Source organism: Diuraphis noxia, unplaced genomic scaffold (genome assembly GCF_037042655.1).
Source record: "Diuraphis noxia isolate RWA-SAM2 unplaced genomic scaffold, SU_Dnox_SAM2 contig0002, whole genome shotgun sequence".
NCBI classification, from domain to species: domain Eukaryota; kingdom Metazoa; phylum Arthropoda; class Insecta; order Hemiptera; family Aphididae; genus Diuraphis; species Diuraphis noxia.
The window spans coordinates 31,069,600-31,096,418 of NW_028301712.1; the positions used below are offsets into that span (position 1 = coordinate 31,069,600).

Genomic DNA, 26,819 nt, shown 5'->3' on the forward strand with positions numbered 1-26,819 from the left:
GTTGCGTTTTCCATATATTAATATACATATATTATATTTACTATTCATGATTATGCCTAGAATTTGTCCCCATATAATATTATTGTAGTAGTCAATATGATATATCCTCGGTTAGGTTTATATATATTTGACTTATAATAACAAAAAAATATTGTCTCCTCCTTTTAATAACTTGATATATTTCCTCTTCAAAATCAATTCGTCTAAAAATATTGAGCACTAGCTCCGTTCGGTAACTAAAAAAAAAATTCCCAAAGGCTGAAAATAAAACTAAACTAAAAAGATCCATCCATTGTAGTAAAGGTATCTTAAACAGAGCAAGCTTGTTCGGCAAATATAGTTATTCCCAACAGTTTCTATTTAATATTTTGATCTGTTAGTTCTTTACGTAATAGGTATATATATTTTTGTGTTTAAAAATTATCGTAAAATAGGTATACCTAGTAAAATTAATTTTTATTATTAAATTAGGTTGATTGTTAAGTATAAGAATAGGTAGGTACTGTTAAGTTAACAGTGTTAACGTGTATCTCATTTATCATTTATGAATTAAGAACGCTGTTGTACAATAAGGTGTCGTTTTAGATCTGGCACCAGAGAAGTGCATAACAAATTGGAGAAGAACCGTCGTGCGCACCTTAAAGAATGTTTCGAGCTGCTCAAGAAACAAGTACCGGCATCTCAAGACGAGAAAAAGACTTCGAACCTGAGTATACTCAGGAGCGCAATCCGGTATATTCAGGTAAGTCCATCGACTCACTTTAAAATATTATAAATATATTGGAATATTGCTATTATCTAAGTTTTAGACTTGTGACAAGTTTTGTGATGTCCATATTTTTTCACATATCCATTAATCAGTCATTCTTGTATATCATAGATCAGCGGTTCTCAACCTTTTTTATAGTCACGTACCACCTACAAAATTTGAAAATTTTTACATACCACCATTTTTTTGCTTATTAATAATGTATACGTTTACGTTTATGTATAGAATTTTGTTCATAAATTAATTTTTTATAAAGGTAGATTTTCTTGGCGTACCACCTATGTGCTCTCCGCGTACCACTAGTGGTAAGCGTACCACAGGTTGAGAACCGCTGTCATAGATTAATAATAAAAGTATAATGTATACGGTTTATAATATACCCGCATGCTTCCCCCGTACTATTGGCATACATTAATTGTTTATACGTTCATAGGAGGTTATATTATATTTTCTACGAAGTGCAGACGCGGGCAACGGCCTCGTGGGTTTTTTTTAGGCAGGACCAGTGACCACCAATAATAATAATAATAATAATGTTAACGTTTATTACTTATTTATTCAAAATGTATAAATACTGATAACCTCGCTGGAAGTATAAAACTGTGGTCCGATAAATCACATTTTTCAACGCATATATCCAGTACCTTTATAGTGTTGTCGCTCCGCAGTGCAGTAAAGTTTGATTTAAAATCATGGCACTTCCACTTTGAAACGACCATGTAATGGTACGCCTTTAGCGCTGTTCCAACGGTATTAACAAACTCTATAACACTCGTTTTCAGCTGCAGATTCACTGTGTACGCTGTTGAGGAGGGCAAAGGGTTTTCAGTAAAGGTGCAACGGTCTAATACACAATGAGTTGACACCTCGCGACGATTGAGGTCTGCTTCATTACACCGAATCTCGCCCTTGAATGATGCCGCCGCGCGCCGTCGTCTATAAATATAATTTTATGTTGTTTGGAATATTAAAAGTGTACTTCAGACAACATTATATAAGCGCGCTAGACATTTGGTACGCGTGAGGTCAACTTCTCCGATAAATCTGTTTTACGCGCACTCAATGTCGCGCTTATATTGTAACGAATTTAAGTTGTCCTCTCTCTTTTTTGGCAGTCGGTACCTACTCGATTGATACTCTCTGATCGTTTTCAAGTTATACATTTTGTCTAAAATGAACGAGGAGCTTAAATTTCTGTGATTAGAATGGTGGCCAACTGAAGCGAATAATCCATGTTATTACTTACTACTATAGTTTCTAACAACTATATCTACATGTTTACTTATCATTGTGTCGTTTCTCAGTTTCATAAAATCTAATCCCAGAGATACAGCTAATGCCCCATCAATTTTTTTATCATTTATTATGGTGTATTTAAAACTCATTATTTATTTTTTTAAATTTAATGCCCCAATTATCCTAATTAATTAATTAATTATTAAGTATTTATTAATTATACCCCATTTACACCTAGTATTAACATGTTGCATTATATGTGTATTATTTCCATAATTTATATAGTCAATGGTAATAGGATTCAATATATTTCAATAATTAAATTGTTTGAAAAAAATATAGTTGACATGCTCATACATTATTTCATTCTAATGCTCATCGTTGTGGCGTGGGTGGAAGTGGTACCAGTCCTCGTGCTGCCATGAATTGATTTCTACTGTTTACTTATTATTTTTTTCCACGTGTGCTCTTCTATAAGATCGCACGAACCGACGAACCATACTTAATATACATCATAGGTATTAATATTGTACATAGGTATTGGGTACAACCTTTTTTTTTCACCACGTCTCAGTTCTATCCGGGATTTGCCCGTGCGCTGATCGACGCATGGTTCATATGTGCGTAACCATGACCTACAGGGCTACAGACAGCAGTGACGGTTTTTTTTTTGTACAACACTGTATATGATGCACGTTCACCACTCTGTACACAATAACATAACATGTCGTGTAACGTTGCGATTAGTAATCAGCATAGCGCATTGAGAATATAATTCAATTTTTATTTTAAAATCGTCACCAAAAAAAAAAATAGTTAATGTTCGACGAAAACGGATGTAACATTCTACATATTATTACAATATTACCTACATTATTATGGCTCAATAATACATGTTCATGTTCGGTAGGTATATTTTATGCTACGAGTGTCTACTGAATAATAGACTTACATTTTTCGATTTCAGAGTACATTTTTCACACGTTTATCGCAAAAATGTATTACTGGTATCGAATTTATTAAAACGAATAAATGCTAATCGAAAAATTTAATCGTGTTTCCAATTGAGCACTCGTGGATAAAATATATTATGTTCATGGCTTCGATTTTCAAATAACTTGATTGACATTTAAATACAATCTATAGTGACAGCAGCTAGTGATGAACAAAAAAAATAATTATACAATTTTAATAATTTTTAAAAGGTACAACCCTCTGCAGTATTAAAGGATCTATACCGTTGCACGTTGTTAGTATAATGATATACCTACCTTAAATAATAATGTGAGTGATTATCGGCACCTCAGCCATCGAGTTTTCGATATGTGTATAGGAACACAACATTTTTGTTATTTTATGTAAGCACGTATTTTAAATGTTCATAAAAAAAATGCATTCAAAGAGCGGTGAGCTCTTGCAGGCATTAGTTACCGAACGTAGGCGAATTTGCGATGCCAAGCAATTAAGAAAAACAATACATTTCATTTCGTCGGTTGTGAATTTTTTATGAGAATGTATTATGGTTTTTTGTGCTTCTTTCGTTCACGCTCTTGTATTATGTTTATTATAATATCTAAACGATATCATTTTCTGTCATTTATTATTCATTCATTATTATACAAATGTATGCTTTGCTTTACGTTAGTATTTAGTATACCTATACCTGCACATGAAATGTGTTTTCTGTTATAATAACCACTCATATATTAGCGTGTATAGACATATTATTCTGCGTCTGTACTTTATAAATGTAAATCTTCGGTGTACAGAAAATGTTAGCAAATATAATATATGATTTTGATATTTCTGGTTTCAATCGATAAAACTGAAAATAACCTAACTGCAGATTTATTGATTTTTTACTAATTATGTATATTCCTAATATTTAATCATATTATAATCATTGAATATTTGAAAATTGGGTGGCTTTTAATTTACTAAAATGTGCAGTTATATTAAAGTAAAACATTGCAATTTCCAAGTCTTAATTTCTGGAAGTAATAAATAAAAATAAAAATTATATTTCATTAATTCATGTATATACTTTAAGGATTGATGTAGTTAATAAGTAATACAATTTTAAAATAATAACTTTTTTAAACGTAAATCTGTAATATTATCCAAGTTTTTATGAATAGTGATACATTTTGTTAGTTATAATTTTTATTATTTCTTCGACATAATTTCAGTTGATCATTAAATAATGAGATTAACAATCGTCTGGGAAGTGTTAAATTTCAAAACTTCGGCCATACTTGGCCCGCGTTACGAGACATGTCCATATTCATTAAATGTTTAGATAATTTATTTGTTTTGCTTATACCACTTACCTAATTAGGTGCCACGTGTGGACCGTTGGCGTTTTAAGTACAACGTGGTTCTAAGAAGAATATACGATTTGTAACGTTATATCCTCGTTTATAATATTATATTGACCAACAATTGACTATATGACAAGTATAGTATATTTCGTATTATAAGCAATTCGTGTGTTTTCCTATGTCACAGGTTCATAATACTAATACTAATAAATTTAATAATAATTTATTAATATAATATATGCTTTATTATAAATGTTATAAATGTTTTTGGTAACCTTCGTCTCGCGCGTGCGTCATTATAATATTACATATATAAACTACCTGTCAATTAGCGTTAGAATCTAGGTTCTAGGTATGTAGTAAATACATAATAGATGTAATGATGTATTTGTTATTGTTTTGATTTATACGTATTAAGTACATACAACGATGATAATATAATATAGGCGTTTATAGACGAAATTAGATCGCAATTATACATTTATACCTAATAGGAGAAACAAACAAATTCACAGTATTATCTATAAAAATACGCGCTCACCCAATACCAAATTTTCAATGCGGTTTTTATTTATGATATTATTTGATGTAATCCATGCTTTTCCCTAAAATTTTGTGTTTTTCTTTTTCAATTGATTATTAAATAATTATGTATACTTTATATAAGAAGTAGGTATATAGAAACAATAATGTAGCAATAATTTAAATAAAAAATACTTCCAAAAGTCGCATTAAAATTTTTAAAAAAATATAAGAAAACCAACAAAAGCTCGGAGGTATTGTATTATATACAGGGCCGGCGTGAATGAATAACAAGTGGGGGGGTGTGCTATGGTAAATTTGCCGACTTAAAAAAAAAAATAATAATTAAAATTTGTTAAAATGTTGTCATGTACTCATGTATTTATCAAATTACTTGCATTCAAAATATAAAATATGGTAGGTTATACAATACACATAGATTATAATATTTCTATAAGATATTTAATTTTTACATAATTATTCTTCTTTCTTTCAAAAGTGACCATTTATCAACAAGCATTGTTATATTAACATTATCCAAAATATCTTTGTTTGAGTTCAGCAGCATTAAATTTTGTAGGCGATCATTAGACGTAGTAGATCTTAAATAGTTCTTCACCATTTTTAATTTACTAAATGCCCGTTCATTAGATGCAGTACTAATGGGAGCTGTAAACACCAACCGTAGCATCATGTTCACATTTGGTAAAAGGTGTTTAAAAGATTCTGAGGTTTTTAATATTTCTAATAAATTTAACATACCCTTACAATGATGAACTAGTATTAAAAACTCGGAAAAAATTCCATCATAGTCTGTTAATTTGGATGCAGAACTTCCTGGAGGAAATAGTTCAGGGTGCCTCAAAATATGACATAAGCAAAAAATAATCTACCAGACCTGTGACTCATCAAAATTGTGAAACCATAATAATTAATAATAATATTTAAAATTCACAATTTTTTTTTTGTGTATCAATAATCAATAATAAATAAGTAGGTACTTTTTCTACTTTTTACCTTTATTTTTAAATTTGCCGACTTCTTATACAAATAATAATTTGCCGACTAATTAACATAAAAATACCAAGTAGGGGGGTGTGACACCCCCCCACACCCACCATTAACGCCGGCCCTGATTATATATCTTCAATTTAGATATAATTATTGATAAATTTATTCTGATTTAGTGTTAATGTATTAAGTGCATAATATACTTTAAGTAAGATAGACTTCGGACGCGTGTACGCCTGTCGCCTAATCAATGATACGGTCGTATATGTTTAGTGGCCAATAATTGTATTGTATTATTATATACCCACCGGCGTGAGCTCTTGAAGAGAATGGTGGGCAGCTTTCAAAAGCTCTCTAAATATAGTGTTAAAATTGCAAATATCGATTAATTTTTTATTTGGAATCATGACTAATATTGGTAAATTATCTTTAAAAATGCCATAATAATCGAGCGGAATTGTGTACCGTTCTTTGTGTTGATGCAGGTGTTGAGACGTCGAGAGAGAGAACTGGAGCACGAGATGGAAAGACTGGCCAGAGAAAAGATTTGGGCTCAACAGAGGCACGCGTCCCTAAAGAAAGAACTAGCCGCCAAATGGGATCACATCGATTTCAGCAAGCTATTGCCGGACTTACCGCCAGACGTGATGACCCGGAAGGCCCCTAGTAAGTGTTCCCCTCCGCTTCATCCAACCCATCAACACCTGACCGTCACGACGACTATTGCTCATTGCTACATCAATAATGTAACTGTTGACTGTCGTGTAATATGTCAGTTGTTGTGCATTATTATTCACGAAGAATTAAATTACGCTTCCGGGAGTCTTGAGCCGATTTTCATCAGTGGTTGATGTTACTATTAATTATTATTATGTCGTATCATTACGAACAGGGTGATTAACGACAAGCATACTCCCTCTTTTACTTCACCAATAATGTAATTGCTAAAAATCTGATTCCTGAAATTTTTAAATATTAAATGACCATAATATGATCTTATATTTAAAAATACCAATGATCGACGTTTGTATTAATTCATTATTAAAGGATAATATTATTTTGCTTGTTGAAGCATCACCCTGGTATAAATTAAAATATAAACTGATCATCAAACGACGCCCTGGAAGTCTTCCAACCTGTTCGGCACGAAAACGATATTCAATTTTTTGTTGTGAATATCTGTTATTTCGTTATGATTTTATTGACGTCTCGTCGTTTTCCCGCAGTAGCCGCCACAAGTATAAACGGAGATTTCGAGACGGAAAGGGACGCTAGCATGGTTACTAGCGACGCGGACGACAGCAAACTCAGTGCTCTGTACAGTAGTACATCATCTCTGTCCAGTTCCTCCCCGCCCACGCTGCCATTCATCTCCGACATTATTCCCCATCAGGTGCAGGTCGTCAGCACGTCTCCGATGATGGGGAGTACAATTCACATAGTTCCTCAGACCAGAAACTCGTCCTCGTTACCACCGAACGCTTTGCAACAGCAAACCCTCACGTTTGTCCATCACAAAGATGCTCTCAGTAAGTACACGTATATATAATATTATGTTTTTATTGAAATTTCATTTTTCATATTTTCATATAATTATTATTATACATTATACTCATCTGCTTATACGTTATCAGGCGACTATTTTGTGATTTCATAAGTATTGGAGATTCAATATTCAATTAAAATATACGAAAAACGTCAGCTCCTCCGATTTATTGAGTGCAGATTTTGAACAGACAACTCAGAAAATTCTTAGTTTATAAAAATCTCGTTAAATGGATCAAATTATAATATTATTTTCTAAAGTTTTTTTTTGTTAAATCAATTTTTTTTCTCAGTGTTTTACAACTATAACCATTTCTTCTTATAATCTAGGTTTGCTAACATTACCTAACCCCACGTCCAGTACCTACCCAGCTATGTGTCTAAACGCATTTTCAGTAGTGTATACATAACTTTTGTTATATATTTGTGGAAGGGAGAGGAGGTAGATCTGTGAAAAATCCAAACCTACAAATTAATACTGAGTATTTACTATATTAACTGTAAATTGTAATGTACGTACAAAAGTTCATTAAATAGGTATTTATATCATTCAAAAAAAAAAAAAATAAACCAAGCTTTTTCCGGGTATTCAGACCACCACATACCCTCTTAATAGGGGTGAGTAGTTAGTGAGTACTCATATACGTAAATGAATTATAGCACTCCCGAGATCAACTAAAAGGTTAATAAACATTTTATTTTTCGCCATATACCTATAACATTACAGTAGACTTGTACGATTTCCCCTCACCATGTTACTTTATAATAAGCTCCCTGGGGTTATTTATAAAGGATACTCCTCAATCCCGCCCGATTGATCGTCAATCCTAATCATTGCGACTTATGTGTACATTACAGATCAACACGATGGCACTACTCAGGCAGTATTGACCAAGGTATCAAATGGCTCGTTTACTTTGTACGGCGACCCAAAACTTACGCCCAATCGTTCCAAAATGTCTCTCGCAGGTATGCAGCAATGACCGGTGTTGGATACATTATTTTGTACATACTTAACGGGTGGTATGCGGTGTTTTAATATCGGTTCTTTTGGCCAGGCATAAAGATTGGCACCAGTGTGATCGATCATTCCAACAACACAGCGCCCGCACCAATCAGACTATTGCAGAATAACATCATAGCGGCACAAACGTCAGGTAAATAATATCTTCATTTCGGTACTCATATGAAATGTCACAAGCTTTATCTTTGACATCGTTTTGTTTTCTACGATTTGCGCAATCTAGTTGTGAACAGGGGACAGCCTACTCCAAATCATGTCATAACTCGGCCGTTGCTCCTAACTCACCACCATACCAATTCTGCTCCAGCTCATCTAGTACTGTCGACGGCTTCTTCTAAGGTATGTATAATGTGTATATGCTGCCTAATCAGCGAAATTGTAACGTAAATACGTTGGAGTTAATATTATGGTTTACAACCACTTGAAATATTATTTTAATGTTGTCTATAAATGGTTTGATTAAATAAAGTAAATGTACAGTAAACATTTTTTTTTTTTGATGTGGTAAGTGGTAACTTGCATAAAATAATATAAATATTTCTTTATTTTCTCATTTTAAAATATTCTGCACTTATGAAAAGTTATTGACGAATTGTTTTAATTTTTATCATTTTCATGAAAATTTAAATATATGAGGCAAAGCATCTTAAATTAGTATTGTATTATTTTGTTTTTTTCAAGGATTTGTAATGTTCTCAGTACTTGAACAAGTAAAAATTAGAAGGGGGTTGCAAAATGTAAAATAAAAATGTGTGAATATAAATAAAATATATAAATAAATATTTAAATGTCTTATTGATTAGGGTATCAGAATGTAATATTAAAAAACGGATAGGCATAAATATTTTTTCTTCTTCTAGGGACTGTCCTCTCAATCCAAATACTAAATGTACATCATTTTTTTGTGCACCGTTGTTAAAAAATTTTCTTATAAGCTAAATTAATGTAGATTTTTTTTGTTTTATAGGCAGTGACAATTCCAAATCAACAATTACCACCACTGTCAAATGGCCATCTTATAGTCAAGCCGAGTGCGATGGTGGTTATGAACAGCTCACAGCCAAAATCGCATCATTCCGGCCACAAAGCATAGCATTCACCGATCCTTATGTTAAAAGATATAAACTATTGTACAATAATACTAATTTTTTGGGGGTTTTTGGTAATAACAGCGTATAAAATAGTTTTAATAACAGTTAAAAAAAAAAAAAAAAAAAAACACTATTTGTACCATGTAATATTTATATAGACTACAATGAAAATTATTTTATTATATTTATTATTTCAAAAACCTGACATCTTTAAAATCTATTGTAAATATTATAGTTTTAATTTTATTTATAAAAGTTTAAAAAAATCACATTAAAAAATTAATTATCGTAATTAAATATATTTGTCATAATGGCATTTTTGTTAATTGTTTTTTACATATAGACTATAAGTTAAATCAATGCTTTATATTTAGATGTTTTATTAATCATTTTGATTTGTTTGACAAAAGTTTGGAACTTGGACCATCTATTGTGAACTGACAAAGTTAAATATCAAAAAATTAAAAAAGTTATTAGTTTAGCAATGTTAAAAATTTAAAATTACCAAATACTTAACTTTTCATTTTTTTTTTAGAAAATTCCCTTCTTTTTAATTCAAAATAAGTGGAAACTAACCTAAAATCTTTTGATTAGATACTATATTTTTATAAAGTAAAAATTTAAACTCCACTAAATATATGTATTATGAATGTAAAATTATTACTCAAAATAATCTGTTGACCATTGATTAATTGTCAACAGTGACATTTTAGTATGAGTGGTAAGGAAAATTAATAAACACATAAAATATTTATTTTTTCAATTCATTTACAGGTTTAATTCTGTAATTTTTATTTAATGAAAAAACAAATGTAAAAATATTTAGGACAACTTTTAAAACTATAACAATAAATTCTTTAAAAAGCATCAACACTGTTAATAGAAACACAATCAATCTGTGACTGACGAATTGGTTGTTATTGATTTCAATAATTTGTAACATTGCATAAGATTTTTCCGGTCACCAATCTTTTCTAAAGTACGCGCTGCTTCGGCTAACATACCTGCTCTTATGCCAGGTGGTGATAAAAGAGACATGGGCAAATGTTTACAGGCCATAAATAATGCAGTTGCATGCTCCCTTAAACCAACTGTGCTTTGTTCGCCTTTACCTAGATAAATAAATATGATATGTCAACTTCTTTATATTTTTAACTTTCTTTTATATTTATTTATAGAGATAATTATTTCCCTAAATTCTTCCTACCTTTAGTACAAATAACAAAATGCCGCGTTGATCTGTTTCTTAAGCTGCGATCAAATAGTTGTTGAGTTTTTGTTGGTGAAGCTCCAGCCATTAAACGTGCAGTTGCTTCATATAAGAACACTTTGGCAGTAGCAAACTAAAAATTTTACAATCTCATAAATATTTTTCATATTTCGTTAAACATTTAATCAACAGCATGAAAGTAAAAACTTAAGTTAAAAATGAATATTCTATTTTCATCATGAGAAATAGATATTATCAGTACAAGATCAGCATTAGCCAAGAAAAAATATGAATTTAAATTACAACCACTGTTACAATGTCTTCAATTTATTTTATTTTTTAACACATATTTATATTTTCTTTACAAGGAACAAACCCTGTCTAGAATTATTGAATGGTAATCAGTGATATTATAATATGTAACATGCACATTGTATAGTATCTTCAGTGGCAGACTGGACGATCGGGATACCGAGAAATTTCCCGGTGGGCCGCTGCTGGTATAAAAATATATATATTTATTAATATTTTAATGGGGAAATTATAAATTAAAATATTATTTAATAAGTATGTAATATAAAATATTATTAAACTTAAAAACCTAAATTTCTAATTAGGTATTTTAAAATTCAGGACTGGCTTGTGTTTGGCCAGACCACGCTTGTTCACAACTTTGTTACAAGTTTAAAAAGTGGATGTCATTCTGCTGTATAGTAGATTACAAGTAGGTCACTGTAATGGATGGTATTAAATTTGAATTCAATGCTATAATATTATTGTATACGAAAAACGATTATGTATCAACAGTCATTTGTTTTAGAGTTACATCAAAAAATAAAATCGATTTTGAGTAAAAATTCAGTTTTTCCATAATTTTTCTTTTGTTTTTCAGGAAACTTTTGAAAACTACCAACTAGATTCGCTTTCCTGTCAGAAAAGATACTGTTGAAAAAAATCTAACCATTTTTACTATCTTAAAAGGATGATGACAGACACAAAAAAAACACATCATTGTAAAAACAAAACGTTTATCGCTCTGCTCAGAATCTAAAATAGGTTATTAGGTACATAGGTCATTATAGCATCCACATGACCTATAAAAAAATATATATTTAAAAGGCCGTTAGTATATTGAGGGCCTCTACAATTATGATTTTCCCAGGCTGTGTTTTTCTCCCAGTCCGCCACTGAGTATCTTCACTTTATTCAGAATCCAAAATAAAATCATATTTTGATTCTACCAAATAAATGCATACGTCCATAATGATAATATATCAATTGATAATCGTTACTACAAACTGAAATGCAACAACTACTTAATATCTTCAGCTAGATATTATCTATAATTGTCACTTTTTAATTCAAAATAAACAATATTTTTTTCAATAAAATATGTAGACCAATAAGGCGCCAAATTCTATACATTTTTCAGGCCAACCAATTTTCCCCAACATTGGGTTTTAGATACATAAATACAAAGGCGGATTCAGTCCATATTAATGATTAAAGGGAGAGCGTTGAGGGTAGACTATGGGTACAAATAGGTACTTATTACTAAGCTTATCCAAGCAATAGTATTACATATGAATGATAACAATTTTGAAAACAGATGAGGCAATAACCCCCCTCCTCAGACACTGAGTAAATGTGTAAATTGCAATTTCAAATGATATCACTTTAATGTTTAAGATGACGCCACACCGGCATGTGTTTTCTTCGTTGTACAAGTGCGTAGCATAGTAAATTGTACGCTCAGCAAATCTTGTTTATCTCCTTCAATTTAAAATTTAGAGTGAATTGACCTATTATAAAAATTAAAGGTAAGATTATTACCGAGGGCATCTCATAGGCTTTTTATTATATTTTAATTTTAAAGCGAATAATGAGTATTTTAAAATTTAAAATTATTTTTATATCTAAAAATACTCATAACTCAGTTTAAAATTAAAATATAATAAAAAGCCTATGAGATGCCCTTGGTAATAATCTTGCTTTTAATTTTTATAATAGGTCAATTCACTATAAATTTTAAATTAACGGAGATAAACGTGATCTGCTGAGCGTAAAATTTGCTATGCTACGCACTTGTATGACGGAGACAACACATGCGGGTGTGGCGTTCTCTTAATAGTAATAAAATAATTAAATATTACTTACCGGAACAAATTGTGCAATTTTTCGTAAAGAAGTTAAATCTTCTTGGAAACTTTTTAAGTTTAAAAATTCCAAATTAACATAGCCTGCTGGCATTTTTTTACACTCTTCTTGCCATGACAACATTCTTGTTTCTAATAACCAGTCACAAGCTAATAACAATGTCATCTAGTTGACAAAAAAAAGGTTATTCAAACTCTTAATTCTAAACAATATAAATGCTGGACTTACTATAACAATTGGTTGGGGCTTATTTGCTTGCAATAAGATTAAAGTTTCTGATAATATTTTACTAGCTTCATGACAATGATGTTCTAAAATTCTAGGTTTCATTGTATGAACTTTATTTCGACATCTGTAAACAAATAATAACATTAATAAATTATAATTATTACCGTTACAAAAATTCATACTCATAGGCAGCAAGTACAGCTTGTGCCAATGGATCAACTAATAAACTTGGAGGAACATTGGAGATATGTTTATCAAGCAAATCTAAACCATTTTCTTCACCTAATATCCAATATGTTCCAGCAGCAAATATTGCTCCCCACCAAGCTACTTTCTCATCCTCTACCACTAAAAATATAAAAAGTATTAAAGATATTATTTTTCAATTTTATTAAATAAGTCTTACCATTAACTTCAGAGCTTCCAATTATCCTGGGTTTCATTGTAATTGAATTAGTTTCTACAATGCGCTGTACATATAGCAAAACGTCTGAAGTTACAGTCGGTTGTTTGGTATGACCAACAGCTTGAACAATTTGTCTTGTCCCAGGTGATATTAATGTCTGTAAAGCTTTTTCTAAAGTATTTTCCCTGAAAGACTAAAGAAAAGAAAAGGTATTATATTTTTAAAAACAAATTAAGACAATTTGATTACATACTCTAGTTAAATGAGATAGTGGATCATTGCAGTCAAAGAGTGTTGTGAATGATGATGTAGCATTACTCGGAGTAAATTTCCAATTGTGATCAATGAAAAATCGAAATCCATGGTCAGTTGTAAGCCAATTCAAATTAGCAGGTAATCTATTATAATTAAGCACTTGGGTTTGTGCTTTATGCAAATAATATCTATTGAACAAATATGTATATTGTAATACATTGTATAAAAAAAAAATTGTTTATAATATATTTGTGTTCAACAACTCACCTGGTAAAAAATCCAGCACCTTTAAATGTGATTGTTTTAAAATTAAGAGCAATGGTCGAATATAGGCGCATACAAGTTTCAACTGAAATTATTTGTCGTCCAGCTACTTCAGCCATATTAATTGAACAAAGTCCTAAGTATAGACCAATACCCCTATGAGCATTAGGTAACGGACAATCAGTTTCACTAATTAAATACAATTTATGTAGTAAATGATAAATTTCACTGAGTTGTTTAGCTGTATTTAAAGTTTCATGCTTATTGGTCCTGTAAAAGTAAATAAAATTAATTACTTAGGTATTTCACATTGTTTATTTAATTTTGTATCATACACATTTTTAAAAACAGCATTATTCCATTTTTTCAAAATTACAACCACTTTGAATTGATGCAAAAATTGTCTGATAATTTGCCATATTAATGAAGCCCAGAGTTTCTTACGACTTGTCAAAATTGGTCGACCAAAAATTTCCAAACATCTAGAGAGTTCAAGAACTGCGATTTTTCTGTTTCCCTAGATTTGTTTGAAGGAAAGAGTAAAAGTATTACAAAAACCTAACAAAAATATCTTTCACAAACCTTATTCAAGTTATCTTCGGCTTGTTTTCTTGTTTGCATGTATTCCTGGTAAGTTTCTGAATCCGAATATATCATTGGATCACTACTAAGTAGACAGGTTAGACTTATGATCATCATAAGAATATTTAATGCCCATATGGAAAGACTAATAGCATAACTTTGATATGTTTCATCGTCCGTTTCAGAATCTTAAAAATTAGTTTGAATAAATAATACTCAGTGTCCATAAACCAAAATATATAAAAATCAGTATTGGGTAAGTTACTAACTCGTTCCTCAGAGAAAAAAGTTATTATCCAAGTAACTATTATACTCTTTATAGTTATTATGTTACTACCCAATACTGATACTTAAATAATAATTACCTGTTTTAGCATTTAAAATTGTTCTACCATCGACCTTTTCAGTCCAAGATTCAGAAGGAGACATAATGCTATTAGGCAATAAATTTCCAAAAGGATTAAATGCAACTACCACAAACATGAACACGCAAAGCACTAATCTTGAATGATCAGCCATACCTTTCTTACCAGATTTAGTGGTCTATAATAAGCAAATAAAAATATTTGTTATTTAAGTACATAACCATCAAGTAGTCATGATATTATATAACATAATATTTAGTACCAATATTGAATGAGAATTCATCACAATCTCAGGTGATGAGGCGCCTTCTGATCTTTCTGGGGAAGACACGGAAATATATGATTGCGGAGGTGTCAGTGATCCAGGGTTATTATATTCTTCTTGTAATAAAGTAGAAGGACTTTGGTCTAGTTTTTTTGAAATATTTAATTTAAACATTTTGTTTTCATCTTTTAACTTTTCATTAGCCATTTCCAAATATTTAATATAATCTATAGCTTTTTTAAGTATAGCAGATTTATTTAGCTAAACAAACATGACTATATATAGTATTTAATAAAATTAATGTTTACACATGTTTTATTAATATTTACTTTAGCTTCAGTTCCAAGAATCATATCTTTTAATTCCATAATTTTATCATTAATACTTGTGCGATATCTTCTTTCAATAACATTATGTGAACTTCGTGGTTTTTCATCTTTCATTGACACAACATCAATATTATTGCTAGATGACATGTCTGAATCAATCATAACTGGTATACCTAAAATCATAAAAATATAATAAATATTAATTTAATACCTACTTTTATAGAAAAATAGTTTATTTTACCTGTGGTAACATATGCAGTATTATTTAATATAATTGGTTGACCATTTGTTGATGTATATACCATTGTAGGTGATGTGTTCAGAGGTGCGTTAAAAAAAACCTATAAATTAATAAATAATTTAATAATTTAGATTTATTTTGTTTAGGTAGCTATTATAAAAAGCATAATATATTTAATATAAATACTTGTTTTATATTTTGATCAGATGGTAAGTGAATTTGTCCAACATTTTTAACTGGAAGGAGAGTATGAATTCCATGTTTTTGAATGTACCTTATTTTTCTATTAACATTTTTTCCTATGATATGATTTGGTTTAATTGGCTTTTGAATAACTTTACGATTAGGTTTAATCAAAGGAGGTGCTTTTGGGCATGGATTAAGCATAGCAGAAGGTGAAATCACTGGAGTGTCAATAATGTGTGAAACAGTATCTTGTGGAGGTGATATATGAATATCCGGTTCAATTAAAGAAAGATCGAGTGGTGGAAAATCCAATAATGAGGGATCATTTATTGGATCATCAAACTCTGTCAATATATGATCACCAGTGAATAGTTTTGTGTCAACTTCCGGCATTTTCTCATTGTACTTATTCAAGAGCTCTACAAAAATACAATTGACAGAAGTGTAAACATTAGTAAAGTAAAAAACATTTTACAATGTGTACTAAACTCACCATCAAAACCTGCAAAATCCAAATCCTCTGGCATGTCCAACGGATTCATCGAGTCCAACGCGTCCATTTTGAACGAATTTGGTAGAAGACTTTTATGGAGGTTAAGTGGTTCTAGAGACCACTGAAGTACATTATTTTCGGATTCCAAACTTTGAGACCTCAGCAGTCAACGCCGTTGTGACAACAGGTGCTTTTTCTTGGCGATTGTTCCGCAAAGTTCAACAATCCAGAGCGTAAATGCGATACACAATAAATTATCTAATTTTACTGATCGCCAACTAATTACTATGCTAATATCACAAGCACCTTAGTCATTGCCGCCCAGTGTTGTGAGAGGCGAGTTCTAGTAGTCTACCTATTCATTATCATTTATCAAAGGACAAAGATACTTATTATAGTTATGACTATGAGATATATAACCGAATCGCCGTTCAGTAAACCATCGTACCATTTCGATATAATTACGATGATAAAGACGACGACGTAGTAATAACACTATAAAAAAAATATAAATAACATTGCTTAAATATATAATATCTAACAAGACGAACAGACTTTATTGATAAGCGTAATAAATGTGATAAGCGTTCCTTATTTACGAATGGATCTTCGCAGGAAAAAATTGTTTGTGTCCGTATAAAATATTGCTTACATTTAGTTGAGGTATACCAGCAGAGATTGAACGTGGTTCAGATAAATTGTCGTTAATTTTAACTAAGAATTTCCTATTAGTTAGGAAGGAATTAATAATATTAAATAAGTACTTAGGTAGTTAGGTGTATTTAAACATTTTAATTTGTATAAGACACCTTCGTGCCAAACTTTGTCAAACGCTTTCGAGATATCTATAAATACAGGCCGTACTATACAGCACCAGTATGGCAATGTTTTTCAAAAGAAGTACTGATATGTTCTGTTATACAGAAAAGCTGTTGTACGGTTGAGTGGTTGGATCGAAACCCAAATTGGAATTTTGGGATAACATCTGCACTCTGCACTATTCAAATAATTTTGTAGTCTCGTATGTATAACTTTTTCAAAAATGTTTGTTAGGGAGGCAAGACGTAGACTTATCGGTCTGTAGCTATCAGGATTAGATTTGTTCTTTCCGGGTTTTTTTATTAGTATAACTGTTGCTAACTTCCAATTCAGTGGAAATTTCAAAATAATTCAATAAAAACAATAAAATATAACTTTACAGTTATCATAGAACAGTTATATAGTATACACTGTCTACCATTCATTTGATAGGAAACAGGTAAAATATTTAAATATAAAAAATGTAAAACAGTTCATAGGTACATCGTACAAAGCCACATAGGAAGGTATATAAATATAATGAAATATATATAATAAAAAACTAAATATGAATATTACAATTAATTAAAATAAATCACAAGATATCAAACAATTTAAAAGAAAAAAACCATGGTCTTATATACGACTTATATAAGACTGTGGTAAAAACCTTAGATCATATACAACTGTATATATGATATTATGATCTAAGGTAAAAACAATTCTTATCACGTTATCAGTTATAAAATACGAGATTCTATGGGTATCCACGGACTGAGAGCAACATAACCAATTTGATTACAAACAAGTAGATTATTGAATTATTTTTAATTTTTATTATTTTTATAGCAAATAATTTATTTTATTTTATTTATTTATTTTTTTTTTTTCTGTAATAGTCGAGCTGTCATAGTTGTATACTAATAGCTAATAAAAAAAAAAAAAAAAATTTATTTTTTCCTAGAAAAAAATCACAAATCGTGATATTAACGATATACATGATTTTTTATGAACAATAATAGAATATATTCTTAAATATGTAAGATAGGCCAAATATTGTCTGATGTTCAAAATATGCTTTAATATGCAAAATAATTTTTTTCCTACGAACTCTATGATGGATAAATCGTCCACATTTTGCACCCTCGTAAAGCTGTATAAAGCGATAAAGCCAATAAAAATATGTAAAAACCTAAATATCCGTGCTCTAGGCACTGAACTAAATATATTTAATTCAGTGGCTCTAGGCCACTTATAAGTGTTATAAACTTTTAACTATTATATAGATATTATAGCCGTTACCGCTCTCTTCCCCGGCACGGCCGGCACTGCTAGAGCGGTAGAGTTCGATGGAGGTGGAGGCGGCGGCCGTTGTTGCCCATGTTGAATGTTGATGCATGCGAGACGCATCCACGGTATAAAAGGTGGTTAACCTAACCTAACCGCGGTAACGCCATATTGCAATAATTTAGGATTTTTCCTGTGAAAATCCATTCGTGATGATTGGTGTATTTTTTCAGGTTATGTAAATTTATTGTTTATTATTGTAGACTGTAGGATGATATAATCCATGATATGCGAAAGTGCCGATATCGTTCTGTACGGTGTTTAAAATTTTTTATTTATGCTTTTTATGTTTTTTGATGTTGTTATTGTTGTTAATGAAAATTGGTAGGTAATAGGTATTTATTACACACTTAGTTTTTACAAAGTACAAACTATAATTCTGCTAGAAATCATCATCCAAGAATTATATCATTTATTTATAAATTCTAGTTTCTTGATTCTTGTATCTAATGCCCGTTTAAATATTTTTGAAAAAGCGTACGATTTGTATTACAATGAGTGAAAAACCTTCGCAAAGTAAACCGATTATTGTTAGGAATAAAGAATCGGAAGTGGATATTTACACGGTAATTATTTTAAAATTTAATAGTTTGATAAGATTCCTTAATTTATATTAATTAATTTGTTCACTTTATTATATTTAAAAAATATATAAGATTTCTAAACATTGTATTTGCCAAATTAACATTTCTTCAACTTATGTGCTTAAAGTATTTATTAAATTTTTCTTTCACCGCTTATAAATCTGTATAGGTACCTACATTTTTACTTTTAGAAGACAAAATGAATAGAAATTAAAAATAATGTTTTATTTTTTAGGCAGTAGTAAAATATGAAGAAAAGCAAACATCTAATAGAGATGAAAATAATGATTCTGCAATTTATTTTAATACTTTACACAAATGGCAAGACATAATGAAATGGAATTATGAGTTAAAAAATAAAGAAAACTCACCAGTAAGTTCTATTTATTACAATTTTCATTTCTAATGAGTTATGTTATACTTCAGTGGTGTAATGAGGAATTTGGTTGGGGGGCGGGGCTTATATACTTTTAGCAAAATTTGTAAGCCTCATACAGTAACTCTATCCACTAAATATAAAATATTAGCAATAAAAAAAAAGTGTTGAGGGGTATCTATCTAATTATGTCCCTGTTATACTTAGTTGTTTTTTTTGGGGGGGGGGGAGGGGTAGGCTACAAGGCTAAAATAAAAAATAGCTTAAAATTAATAGTAACGTGTATTATTAAAATTCTGATTTTTGGAATTCTTAATTATGAATACCATATTATTTTCAATTTGATGAGATGAAATTTTAGGAAATACAGAAATACATGCATTTTTTACTAAATACTTCACCTATTTTTATATACTAGCCTGGTGTAATACTTACAAATATATTTAAACATTTTTAAAATATAATTTTTATTGTCTTCTAGAGAGTAGAGATACACTCAATATTTTTAAGGAAGCCCCCCTTCCCCTTCAAAATTCTCCTACTTTCATTTGATTATTTTTTATTCACCTAAATATTTCCTAGTTAATATTTTAAATATTAACTTAACGTATATCTTTATGTAATTTTAACAGAAAGAAAAACTTGAAGAATACAAAAATGATGTAATACACTTATTTTTAATTTTAAAAAAGTTAAACAGACTTGATAAAATACGCTCAAAACAAAAAAAAGATTTATTGAATAAAAAAAAACAAGAAATTGACAGTAAACATTTACAACAAGAAAATCTTCTAAACGAATTGTTTTATTTAAAAAAAGAAATATCCAAGTGCTATCAATACAAGTATGGTATTCACAAAGTTAGTTGTTAAAATAATATTGATAATGGATACCTTTCTTTTGTTTATTGTAGATCTAGTGATAGCGATATTGATCTTGTGCCGTTAGAAACATTTTGTCTAGAGTCGCCAGATGCAACCGAGTATATTGTATGTAAACAAAATAATCATTAACTATTGAGAAATTATTATTATCTTTAATTATTAGGATAAATTAAAAAGTGGATTGATTAATGAACATGATTTACATATAAAACGCCTACAATGGGAGTTTGAGCAGAGGCAAATTCAACAACAACAGTGTGATGAAGTAGAAAAAAATAAAGAAACTATACTTTCTGAAATTCAGGAAGAGAGCAGGGTTTTACAAAGTATTTTACCTATGCTTAAAGACATACGCACTGTGAGTTTAAAATCAATCATTTTTTTATTTCTTTTACCTTATAATTAATTTTTAAAATGTATTATACTAAAAAAATATATTTATACGTTAAATAATCTTTAACTTTTTATTATGTATTATACTATTATTTTAATTCCCAAAAATAAAATATATTTTATTTATGAAAAATAATCAATGTGTTTGTATAATAGTTAAACCAATGAATTATGTAATCTATGTTTATTCTTAGGCTGCTCAACCTTTACAACAAAGTTTTGGATTAGCTCCTTGTCAAGCCAGATCATATGCAGATATTGTGAATTTATTGCCCAAGCACTTATATTATTTATATATACAAACAGATGCATATAGGGTTGCTTGCAGTAAGTGATACTTTTTAAATAATAAATACTTCAAGTTAATTTACAATAAGTTGCATTAATGCATAATAATCAAATAACTTATTCTAGAATCAAAATTCACTGTTTCAATTAATGGTGATGAAGAAGAAGCTAGAAGATTTGATTCTAATAAGAATAATATTGTTGATACCAATTCTGATGAGGTTAATATATAAATAAAATTAATTAAATAATTTGTAATTACTGCTAGAGTTTATGACTACTGATATTTTATCATTTCTATATTTTAATATATAATATAACTTTTCTATTTTGATGTTTTTCCGTTTATAATAAGAAATAATATATTAAGTGTTATTTACATTTTTTATGAAGTTAATTTAGTATATAATTTAATTTTTGTTGGTTTTACTATGTCTAAATGGCCCATTCGCTTATTTATGTATTTGCATTAATATTTTGACAAATTTTTGTTAATCACTTCTATTTTGCAGGAAATAGATGTGCCTAAACCTAAAAAACGTCATCATAAGAAATCACGAACAGATACAAAGTCTGTACAACAAAAAAGTTTATTGACCAAACATCCCCTATCGGTTAAATTAACATTAAGTTTAAAAAATAGTACTCAGTTTGAAATGGAATTTTTTTATTTGGTTAATTTAAACTTAATTACTGTTACTGTTTCTTCATCTTGGTCTGGATTTTCTTCATCCTACTCTAGAGAATTGCTTTCACCAAGTTCTATACTTGATGCATTGTTCCCAGGTGATAATGGCAAGGAAAGTCCTCATATAGTCAACTTCCATCAGTTAGAAGAAGTTAGTATATTTTAAGTGACAATTAATCATAAAATATTTAATGTTTGATTGAATATATAGGAAAAAACTGAATTCAATACTATGGAAGTAGGAAAACCTTATATTTGGGCTCAAAGTATTTGTGGTTTGGATTTTTTAAATCCTAATGCACCTGATTTTTTAATTTCAAGAAATCATATTGCTCAAGTATTAAAGGCAATCAATAATCGCCTTAAAACTCGACTTTCATTGATTTCTCAGCTCGACTGTAGTGGTAATTTATTAATGCCATTTTAATTCTTCTCAAAATATTATAATAATCATATCATTGTTATTATTTCAGACTTAGAACGAAGATTCAGTATAAATGGAGTTAATTTAACTTCAGTTTTATCCCCATGGAATACCATGGCATGGGAAAATTTTATTAAACTTGAATATTGTAAACCACATGTCGAATTTGGAACAGTGACAGAAAATGATTTATTATTTAAGCGTGTGATAAATTATAAAACAGGTATGTAATATTGTTATATCATTTGTAAATATAATATAATATAACAGTTTACTTATTATACCATTTGTCTTTATAGCTACACTTACTGTGGTAATGGTAATTAAATGTGATTACCCAAAGAGTAACCCTATATTCACACTTCAACTCAATATGCCAACTACAAATGAAGGAATGTCTGTTTTAAATTCTACTAATAATAATTCTGTTAGAGTATGTACCTAATTGTGATATAAATTAAAATAATTGTAATTGTAATTGTATGTATTCTAATATAAAAAATAATAATAATAATAATAATATAGGAATTGGAGAGAGAAATCAATGTTTTTCATGAACAAATTGAAGATGAAGATATCAATGAAATGTTAATCAACATAATTGGTCGTCTTGTTGTTTGCTTTGAAGTAATGATGGAGACTTGGGGACATTCAGATTTTCCCAAAACTAAAACTATTTTATATAACATAAGGTAATTCTTCAGGAATTGTAGTATAGCTGCTATAATATTTTATTTTTATTAGAGGGAACCCCCATAGAAATATAGGCCTTTGGGTGTGGGGTGGTACAGTAGGTGTTATTTTTGTATATTTTTATTAATAGGTTTTTAAGTTGGTAGGGTTGTCACACATTTTTGTGTGAATGTGGCAAGAATAAATCGCAAAAATCGTTGGTGGTCACCCACTCCCAATTATACAGGATTTAGCAACCGTGGCCTGTACATAGTATGTCTAGGTATGCTCAATGCAATTCCGCAAATGAGCTTATGACTGGACCTCATTAAGCCACAAAATATATTTTTTATGTGCTATTATTTTGTTACTTTATTTAAGCAGTGATTAATTATTATTTATAAAATCATTACTATTAATGTTGCCATAAAATACTAAACTGAAAACATAAATTATAAATATTAATAAATATTTTCATTTTTTTAAGTCAGTTTGCAGAATATTATACCAATTACTATATGTCTAAATTTGCTTCACAAATATTAGTAGATTGAACAAATACATTACATTGTTATGTCATAATTTATATTAGTGACTAACTTTTAATAACATGAATTAACACTTATTATTTTTCAGGTGTACAATTTTGTCTAATCAATTCTCCAGGAAATATTACAATTTTTTTATTAAATTGTATTGTTTATTTTCAGGGGTCGAGCAAGAAATCATCCATTCAAGGCTGTTAAACATCATTCAGGAATTATTTTTGAACACCGTTAGACATTTTATAGTTTTTTGAAATATGAAAACACATCTTATTGAGTATTTAATGCAGGTAGATACTTGAATTTATACTATAGTTTCTGATTGTATGTATATAATACATGTTATAGTATGACATATACAAATGAAATGCATTTTATTACAATTACTTAAGATTTTTCAAATTGTATGTAAATAAATATGTGGATTTTAAAAACTATTATTAATAATTTATTATTTATAAATATAATATTAGTATTTTAAACTTTGTAATTTATTTAATTCATTTTACTTAATTGCATGTACTACATTAAAATTATTTACTATTTTATATTTACCTAGTATATTGAATTAGTAGACTTGATTTCATTTTATATTTTATTTAAATTAAATATTTTTTATTGTGAATACTAATTGAAAATAGTAAAGAATACAATTATTTTTCAAAACTATTGTTTATTGCCCAGCTTCAAGAAACGTTAATTATAATTCTAGTCTCGATACAAATAATTAATTGAAAGATAATTGGTATTTAAATGTAATTCTTCATGATGAGTGTTTACTGTTAAAATAATCACCTTATATGTGGTAAAATTACTGTATTGTCTGTATCATAACTAAATCTATCTTTTTAACTCAAGCTACGAATTTTAAAAGATAACCCACTTAATTTATTTAATCTTATGATTATTTGTATTATATCTACTATTATCTATATTCCATATTACTTGAAGAGTACTCGATGTAGGATGACAGTGTCATGTGAGCTTTCAAGCTACCTATAAAATATCGTTCATCGCATAATATAATGATTGAAAGCATTAGGTATTATACTTGTCATGTTTTTTTTTTTTTTTTTTGTTATTGTGGTGTCCTCTAATCCAAATCGTAAGCGAGAACACAAAAACACTAATTTACTATATAATCATATCGAATCTAGGACAAAATATCCAAATTTATCCGTTTTTATGTAAATTAATAGATTACACACATTACTTTCTAATAAAATTAACTCAAATATCAAATTATTTAAGTATAAAAATATACCTAATATATAATAATTATATAAATATAATTAATATAATATATAAATTACGTTAGTTGTAATAATATCACAAAATATACTGCACACAAATTGACCGTTGGATATTTTGACCGAGTACCAATCATATTGTAGGTAATTTACTTATATTGGTATTTTACAAAAACCACTCTTCTCACACATAAATATATAATATCAATGATAATGTGCAATCTGTACATCAATATAACATATTATTTTATTATTTTAATATAAATAAATAAATATTGAATTTGATTGTTTTCGACATTCTATTTTGGAGTTTAACATGTTTTAATTTTGTTGCAGCACAGTATTCACACATTTTCAGCTTACTAGCATTTAATTTTAGTGTGTTTCAGCCTCTGAAAAAACGAATTAGGTTATTGGCATTGAGGGATTTGTGTCTGTCAGTTGTCACATAGTGTATTATAAGTCCAAAGGAGTAAAAATGGGTTAAATACCGTGGGTACCAATTCGTTTTAGAAACCCGGTGAATTACGGGTATAAGGTGTAAATAAGCGAGAAATTCTTATGGGTTCTGCGTTTAAAAACTGGGTAAGGAAATTGATTGGTATAATGATAATAATAAATTGAAAAATTGATAAAATATCTTAGTGTCTAAATCCTAAAAAATAACATGTTTTACATCAGTTCATAAATTCTTGCAAGAGTACAAAATAATTATATTTATCTTTATAAATAATCTATAAAATTATAGGTATCACAAATTTTTAAATAAAATTATTTTGGAGCGTTTCTTTCTTTTCTTATTTTAATAAATATTTCACTTATTAGTTATTTGTTTAAACAATATACAAATTCATGGCTACTGGTGTGAGGCAGGGAAAAATAATAAACGACTTTTTACTGTATAGTTGTTTAAGAATATTGCATTAATATTTTAATTCCATGCCTACTCAAATTAATTTTAAATGTGCTCTGTTTGTATCATACACCTTGTTCATATAATAATTTAAATATTCGAAACTTAAATTCGTTCATTAAAAAATATGTTTACTGCTAACGTCTAATGTGAAGTATGAAATTACAATTCCGAATTCATAACTATACCTACTGTCCGTCTATACTAGTGTACTCGTTGATGGTTGAAATTCGAATGTTTAAGTCTAAAATGAGAACCGCTTCTGGAGAACTACATTACCCCAAATACATGTTTATATAATTTTGTTTAGAGCACAATTTAAATTTAAGTAATTTCAATAATATTACATTGTATAAAAAAATGAATTAATATGTAGGTACCTCTATATGTATGACTATAATTTAATTTTGTTAATTTATCATTTAGTACAACTTTAGCTTTTCATTAATATTTAGACAATTCTTTAGTTTCTACATTTTTAGTTAAGATAACAAATTTAGTCTTTAACCGATAGCATATAATGCTAAAATATATTTTTTTTTGTATTGCATAGTTTATACTAAACTGAGTTTAGTAAACTCGGAGTTAATGTGTAAAAAAGTGTACCTACTTATTTAATTTATTCACATAATTAATTTAAGATATTAGGATAGTCAATTTCTATTTTCTTTTATCTATAGACAGAGGAACTATAGAGTACAGACTGCTTCACAATAAAATCGTATCGACCTTGAAAACATTACCTAGTGGCTAGTACCTGCGATCAGTGGCGCCTAAATCAGTTTTTAGAGGTATTGCAAAGCATACCTGCAAAGCAAGACCCACCCACCTACATTAGGTTGAGCGACTGCCCCTCAATTTTTTTCCACTCATCTATCTATAATTTTAACAACTATGAGTTATAAGTACATTTAAAGATTGCAAGCAGGGCCGTGTTAAAGGGGATAGTAGAGTATATAAACCGGTAGCATAGTGGGCCGAAGTCCCCCCCCCCCCCCGGAAATTACTCAGTTGTTAGCGTTTAGGTTAATGGTTCATCCTAATTCATAATGTTATAGCTATGATGATAAATAAAATAATTTATAACTTCCATAAATTAAAATAATTTTAGCCAGTGTGACAAAAATTCGTCAAAACCATGAATATTTGCGAATTAT

General features: G+C 29.2%; 3 protein-coding genes across 6 annotated transcripts in view; 2 read left to right on the top strand and 1 right to left on the bottom strand.

Annotated features, from left to right (window-relative positions):
* Positions 1-9,835, top strand: part of LOC107170423 (transcription factor mnt) — a 29,301-nt gene extending 19,466 nt beyond the window's left edge. For all 4 annotated transcript variants that reach the window (XM_015520538.2, XM_015520537.2, XM_015520540.2 and 1 more), the window contains exons 3-9: positions 586-742; positions 6,345-6,525; positions 7,086-7,388; positions 8,263-8,373; positions 8,463-8,561; positions 8,652-8,767; positions 9,396-9,835. In XM_015520538.2, the coding sequence (XP_015376024.1) occupies positions 586-742; positions 6,345-6,525; positions 7,086-7,388; positions 8,263-8,373; positions 8,463-8,561; positions 8,652-8,767; positions 9,396-9,521 (1,093 nt within the window). In that variant the 3' untranslated portion in view covers positions 9,522-9,835. The remainder of the gene's footprint in view (positions 1-585; positions 743-6,344; positions 6,526-7,085; positions 7,389-8,262; positions 8,374-8,462; positions 8,562-8,651; positions 8,768-9,395) is intronic.
* A 434-nt stretch (positions 9,836-10,269) lies between these two features.
* SREBP (Sterol regulatory element binding protein) lies at positions 10,270-17,767 on the bottom strand. The gene is made up of 16 exons (XM_015520542.2): positions 16,501-17,767; positions 16,008-16,426; positions 15,822-15,921; positions 15,581-15,753; positions 15,249-15,512; positions 14,987-15,164; positions 14,622-14,809; positions 14,375-14,556; positions 14,043-14,309; positions 13,774-13,963; positions 13,521-13,713; positions 13,297-13,462; positions 13,115-13,238; positions 12,887-13,051; positions 10,727-10,862; positions 10,270-10,631 (listed from the first exon to the last, which is right to left on the bottom strand). Exons 1-16 carry the CDS (start codon positions 16,565-16,567, stop codon positions 10,411-10,413), a joined length of 3,033 nt encoding a protein of 1,010 aa, XP_015376028.2. The 5' UTR covers positions 16,568-17,767; the 3' UTR covers positions 10,270-10,410.
* Positions 17,768-18,829: 1,062 nt separating this feature from the next.
* On the top strand, positions 18,830-25,034 carry thoc5 (THO complex subunit 5). Its single transcript, XM_015520534.2, has 13 exons — positions 18,830-19,211; positions 19,465-19,602; positions 20,238-20,449; positions 20,519-20,594; positions 20,653-20,847; positions 21,077-21,209; positions 21,297-21,391; positions 21,683-22,009; positions 22,070-22,262; positions 22,332-22,505; positions 22,582-22,715; positions 22,808-22,974; positions 23,665-25,034. The coding sequence occupies exons 1-13, from the start codon at positions 19,140-19,142 to the stop codon at positions 23,732-23,734; spliced, it is 1,986 nt and encodes a 661-aa protein (XP_015376020.1). The 5' UTR covers positions 18,830-19,139; the 3' UTR covers positions 23,735-25,034.
* The last annotated feature ends 1,785 nt before the right edge of the window (positions 25,035-26,819 follow it).